This window comes from Sinocyclocheilus anshuiensis, unplaced genomic scaffold, assembly GCF_001515605.1.
Source record: "Sinocyclocheilus anshuiensis isolate Anshui unplaced genomic scaffold, SAMN03320099.WGS_v1.1 scaffold130, whole genome shotgun sequence".
Lineage (NCBI taxonomy): Eukaryota > Metazoa > Chordata > Actinopteri > Cypriniformes > Cyprinidae > Sinocyclocheilus > Sinocyclocheilus anshuiensis.
The window spans coordinates 1,008,476-1,015,302 of record NW_015544207.1 but is presented as its reverse complement, the minus strand read 5'-3'; the positions used below and the strand labels follow the sequence as shown (position 1 = coordinate 1,015,302).

The 6,827-nt window shown below is 35.3% G+C and overlaps 1 protein-coding gene across 3 annotated transcripts in view; it reads left to right on the top strand.

Annotated features, from left to right (window-relative positions):
- Positions 1-6,827, top strand: part of LOC107696995 (uncharacterized) — a 69,242-nt gene that overhangs the window by 40,976 nt on the left and 21,439 nt on the right. For all 3 annotated transcript variants that reach the window (XM_016497594.1, XM_016497593.1, XM_016497595.1), the window contains one exon: positions 3,933-4,099. In XM_016497594.1, the coding sequence (XP_016353080.1) occupies positions 3,996-4,099 (104 nt within the window). In that variant the 5' untranslated portion in view covers positions 3,933-3,995. The remainder of the gene's footprint in view (positions 1-3,932; positions 4,100-6,827) is intronic.

Below are 6,827 nucleotides of genomic sequence, written 5' to 3'. Positions count from 1 at the left end.
ATATATATATATATATATATATATATTTATTTGAAAAATGTTACATATCTCATTCATCCTCTTGTCTACTTCATTTTTACACATTTGCAAGCAGCTGTACTGAATCACACACACTGTTATCAAAATAGCAAGATTTTAATTTTAGCATCACACACATAGCAACAGGTTCAACATAGTATCGGCCAGATCCAAATGTGTATGTGAAATCACAACACTGCTATTTTTCTGATACTGCCTTTAACACAGGTTACATGAATAAACACAAACAGACCCCTGCATCAGTCCTGATTATTTCTCTGACATAAATATTGTGCATAAAACCTGTTGATCCTCCCCAAAAAATGTGTAAAATCGAACGTTTACAGTATTGTGTGATTACACTTGGATTGGGACAAACTCATCACATTCAGTTTGTGAATTCCTGGCCACAATTAGAGAAATTGTAGCAGGTCTGTAATCCTGCGGCGAGAGTTGAAAGAAGCTTTGGGTCGTTCCGCGGGCCATTAGAGGATGATGGGAGGTCAGGTTTGGTCAGGGAGGGAACAGCACGTCTACTTCCAAATGCGATTACAATGATGCAGCGTGAGTGGGCACATATATTCATATGATGGGATTTAGATTGCATTCATCTTAAGGGACTAGGCTGGCTGCACGCAATGGCAGTGCGTACTTTATTTATTAGTGAAGTGTGCCTCAGAAACAATGTACATTTACAGTAATGAGACTTTTGTCATCGAGAAACATTGTAGCTGATTTCCATCTAAATAGGGTCGTTGTTCATAGTTCAGACCTTTTTTTGTGCTTGTATTTCTTTAGATGACGCATTTAATGCGCTGAAAGTGCAGGTTGAAGCATAAAGAAAGCTTTTTCTTTTGTGGTAATTCAGAGAAAATGCACATAGCCCTGCTACACACTGCAAACTTGCCATTTCCTCTGTGCAAAGATATGCGAGCTTAATCACACACACTCAGATTAAAGTGTGTGTGTGTGTGTGTGTGTGTGTGTTGCGTTTGTGCATTCATCAGCGCTGCTATGGTGAGAGGTGGGAACAACAGAGACATACGAATTGTTGCTAGAGATACCTTCCCATGGGGAAGCACTGAACAACACACTCCAACAAATACTTCGTCCGAAGCTTGATACTGTCTGTCTGGTTTTTATACCTCCATTTATATCAATACTCTCCACGTTTCTTTTCTTTCGTCGTTTAGCTGCAGATTCTCCTCGGTCCATTCCGACTGAATGTTTAGGAAATGTGCTGACAGCAGCATCAGACGGAGGAGAGAGGGAGGGAGGACGGTTTTGAATTTTTCTGGGATGGTAGAAGGATGCAATAATATCTTTGAGAATGTGAAAACAGTGTTTATCTCGCACAGATTCTTGTTTTATCAACCATCCGCACACACACGTGTGCGATTCACACCCACAGTCATAAAAATGGTGAATGCTTTTGGGTTTCCATGACCTCCTTTCCCGAGTCGGTCTTTTGTCATATGCCGCTCTCTCTCCCTCGCTCTCTCTGTTTCTCAGACTAATCCTGTGCTTTGGCCACATTTCTCCTCTGGCTGCATGTGTGTCATTTTGTGTTTTGTGTGTGTGAGTGTGTTTAGAGGGGAAAGCTCAGACCATCTTGAAAAATTGATATTTGATCCCGTGTGTAAAGGAGAGGAATGAGTCCAGCTAGCTTCACACCAAACACTTCTCTCTTTAGTCTGTGATGTATGATGGATTTCTTCATATGCCAGGCTGGTATTTTTAATGAGATGATGAAAAATGTCAGGGCCGTATATATGTACAGTAAAAACATTTTAGTAGTTCATCATCTTGATGTTTATTTGAGAGAAATGATAGCTGTACTTTGCAAAAATGACTACATTGTCATGCTGGACAGCCCTGCCCACTGTGAAATTTCACTGAAATCTGATTGGACATTTTGTACCTTATGTTAATGTATAAGATGCTCTCCTAGGCTGCATTTATTTATTTAAAAGTAAAAACAGCAGTATTGTGAAATATTAGTACAATTTAAAATAACTGTTTTTTATTTGAATGTATTTTAAAATGTAATTTATTCTTGTGATGCAAAGCTGAATTTTCAGCATCATTACTCCAGTCTTCAGTGTCACACGATCCTTCAGAAATCAGTATAATATGCTGTTTTGCTGCTCAAGAAACATTTCTTCTTATTATATTGTTGAAAACACTGTGATTCATTTTTTTTCAGGATTCTTTGTTGAATAGAAGAACAGCACTTATTTGAAAATCTCAATGACAAAATCATTTTTTTGTAACATTATATATGTCTTTTCTGTCACTTTTGATCAATTTAATGCATTCTTGCTTTATACAAGTATTAATTTCTGTCAAAAAATCTTACTGGGTCATGGGTCAAAGACAAAAAGGGGGTTTAAAGCAAAACAATAAAAGTTTAATAAATTTTTTAATTAAAAATCATACATTTTTACCACGATTTTACCACGGGAAAAAATTCTGAGAAAGAAAAATGTTCACAAAAGTTATTTTAAACATTAAAGTAGACACTTTACATGCATTTAACCCTTACAGAAATTAACCATGGTTTTACAGGGGGAAAAAAACATGGTTATTGTAGTTAAACCATGGTAACCACAAATTAACCATGTTTTGCTACACTAACCATAGTGGTATTTGTAGTAAAACTGTGGTTATACAAATGGTAAATTTTCGTAAGGGAATATGCTATATGTATATAAAATAATTACTTTTGTAAATCTATTTTAATGTGGACACCAAAATGGGATGTCTCGTCTTTGACCCTCATATATTATGATTCTCTGTGATTTTGTCAAATCACCCAGCAGTTGTGGACAGACAAGTTGCTTGTTGCTGAAAACTTGTAGTGTCTGATTAGGACACAGTATAATATCACAGTACTTATATACCATATTACTGAACGTTCATGTTCATGTACCGTGGTATTTTCATGGTACTCCTAAGAATACCATACCATAGTAGACGTTAAAAAAACATGATATTAGCATAACTCGAGGAGAGAGTCATAGATAACACAGCGACTTGTATTTGTACATGTATTTATCTTAATGACTGAATGTTGACTGAGACTTTAGCTTAGCCGTGGTTAGCTTAGCTTTGCTTGTAGCTAGTCTTCATATTTCCCCCACAGACGTGCCTCAGCAGAAATATTAAACTTCAGATTTAATCCCCGGCATTACTGTACACAGAGAGAGATTAAACGCCAGCCATGACTGTCACTCATGAGTGCAAGCAATATGACAGGTGATTAGAGACACTTTAGCTAGCAACTGGCAGAGGTAGGCTACTTTTTAAAAAACGTTTTAATTTGAGTCAGAATACTGGTCTTAAAACATAATTCTTTCTTAAGCTCACTTTTCTTGCTGTAGGTATATTGGTCAAATCACTTGAGCCACATGGGGTAAAACAAATGAAAGAATGCACAGCAAAATTTGATAAAACATGAATAATTAATGCTTGCTCCAAACCATAAACTTCTAAAGCAACCAAACCAGCCTTGTTTATATGTTAAATATTTATTTGTAAATGTAAAACAGTTTCGTATTATGTGAGACACCTTTATATATTCATTCATTTGGTTGCCACTCCAATATGTCAAAAAACAAGTTTCTTGCTCAAAATGTTTCCTCTAAATATTGATATGAAACATCTTGACATGCCTTAACCCTCTTTAATTAATCATTTCAATCACTCTGCATCGTCCTTCCGGCAGGCATCTAATAATTATTATATTATAAGTCAATAATTATTAGCATAATTCAGTACCTCAGTGTAACTTGTTCATTTATTTATATCCATTTTCCTGTGTTCTCATTCATTTATTGTTAAATCAGTTCTGTGTGCTGTGGGCCTAGTCAAAGCTTCTGATCTGATCTGGTTTGTGTTATCTGTGTGTGTAGGTGCCCCGGACGAGCCGTACGGCAGGATCTGTGTGAGTGTGTGTGTGTCTACAGCTCAGTGGAATGATTTCAGATCTCCCCAAGGTGCTGATACTGGGGGCCATCGCCGCCGCCTCTGCCTTTGTGGTCACCATCCTTATCGTCTTGGTGTGTGTGGGGTGTCAGAGGTAAGCGAACACACACACAACACACAACACACAAACATCTGGTTTACAGGGACTCTATACTGTACAAACAGTATTATACTGTATTTTCTATCCCATTACCCTAACCCTACCTAAACCTACACCTCACAGAAAACTGGCCATTTTTGAATTTCAAAAAACACTGTTTAGTATGTTTAAAGCCATTTGGTTTACGGGATACAGGACATGTCCTCATAAACCATGTTTACGTTGTAATACCCATATCATTATACACATTTGCGTCCTCATAAACCGTATTATATACCAGAACACACACAGACTGCAAACATCTTTTATCTATAATATTAGGGCTAAGAACCAGTTATTCACCATATTCCATATATTTTTCAAAAAATAAATATTTATATTCCTATTTAATCCATAATATTAAAAGAAAAAAGGTTGAACTATTTTAAGGTGTCCTTCTTACAGTGTAACAATTAAGCACGGAGTAATATTAATTAATAACATGTAGTTACTATATGGGTTAGGGTTTGGTTTAGAGTTAGCTGCATGTAATATATATATTAGATATATTATATTATTATTACAAATATATACAGTATATATATATATATATATATATATATATCTTTGTTTTATTTAAAACTTTGAAATATAATTTTTACAGTGTGTATATACTGTATACACACACAAATATATATATATATATATATATGTGTGTGTGTGTGTGTGTGTGTGTGTTAGGGCTGTCAGTCGATTAAAATATGTAATCTAATTAATTACATGATGTTTCGATTAATTAATCTAATTAATCGCAATTAATCGCAAAATTAATTTGACTGTGAAAATACCCACAAAAGAATATTTAAAGATATTTTTGTGTTAAATGAGAAAGTATCAAGTAGACATTACAAATTGTAGCTTTAGAAATATTTTATTTGATTCAACAAAAAAATGTATTACACATAAACATTTAGGCTACAACAGCCTAACATAAACTATGGAACATAAAAGAAGATAATTTGAGAAACATCAGTATTGTTTGTTCATACAATGAAAGTCATTGGTAACCAAAGCAGCTTTGTTAACAACAGTCTTCAAAATTGATACTCTAAATAAGAAACTAAATCTGCCAGCAGGTGGCGGTAAATGTCTTCATTCGATTCATTCAAACAGCTGATTCATTCAGGAACGAAGTAAAAGGCTCTCTTTATAAATGGGCTACTGAATCATTGATTCACACGATTTGTTCAAAACGCGGATTCATTCAGAAACTAAACACTGTGTTGCTCGGAGACACACAACAATTCTGCTATGACTTTATTTTGCAAAATTGAGCAAAAACACATAATATTGTGTTTAAAATATAACACAATATCAACTTCTTATTTACTTAACTGTTGTGTAAAATCACATTTAAACTCGTGATATTTGGGACAAAATCAGCACTTGTGTAATAGCCTACTGCTCTCCCTGCTCGTGTGATATCGTATGATATAAATATGAGAAAAAACAAATACAGGGGCATTTTTGTACCAATATCTTGAATTTTAGGGTATAACTGCATTTATGTTGTTGTTGCCCTGCATCATATTAAATTTTGCATATTTTTCAAGGTTTATATTGATTTATGACCATAACAGTACATTGTTCATAAGGTGCATGAGCCGTCTTAATTACTGGATTGCTATAATTATGCTTAATTTTCTTATTTAAGTTTAATTATGATTGCTTAATTATGTTGCATCAAAAAGTCTGCGTAAACATACCTTTTGCAAAACTTGTATTAAATTTCATTTAGATTTGTTATATCTTTCAAATCTGAAATGATCTCATCATGTGAGAACTGATGTTATCGAACTGATACTGAAAGAATCATTAATTGAATCGTTGAGAGCAATCAGAATCAAAACCAGGATGGTTAATTCCTTACGGTTCCCATCCATATCTAATGCTTTATTCCTGATGTTTGTACGTTTGCACATAAATGCTCCCCACTCATATGTCGAAAGAATGCGTCGGCTTCTTAAAAACTCTTTCTCCCCCACTGTTGTGTCAGGGCACCTCCTCCTCTTTTTCTTTAGTTCTATCTCTCTTTCCGTCTCTATCTCTCCTTCCCTGCTGCGCAGCGACTTGATGAATGCTAAAATCACTCCTTCAGCAGATTGCGTGCCCTCTGTAGGAGCCATTTCGCTGGGAAGTTAAGCTTTGCGTCGGATGCTCATTTGTGACAAAGACTTTTGCTTAGAGATATTACAAGGAACGAACCCCTCCAACAAATCAGTTTCACATACTCTCAGGCGTTGTTCTATTTCTGTTTTATGTAACGTTTCACAGAAAAGATGAATAGGGACTATACTCGTTTGTTGCATACTCACCACAAAGTCATGTTTTTGCTGTACTGAAAAACAACTTGCTCTGAATGTTTTACAAGACTGTTGTACAGAAGCCGAGTGTGTACCATTATTGTCACTCTAATGGTAAAAACACAGTAAATACGACTGATATTTAGTGCTCAGAGTACAGGTTGGCGTTGCTGCAAAGTCACCAGATGCCTAATGGAAAACACACACTGAGCTTATTGTTCTGAGATACACAAATTATGATTGAGTAAAACCCCTTTTTCAGAATTAAAATGTTCCGTCTCATTTCCATCGCAGAAAATGAAAATGTACTCACCCTCATGTATTCCAAACAAGTATGACTTTCTTCTGTGGAACATAAAAGGAGATACTTCAATATCAAA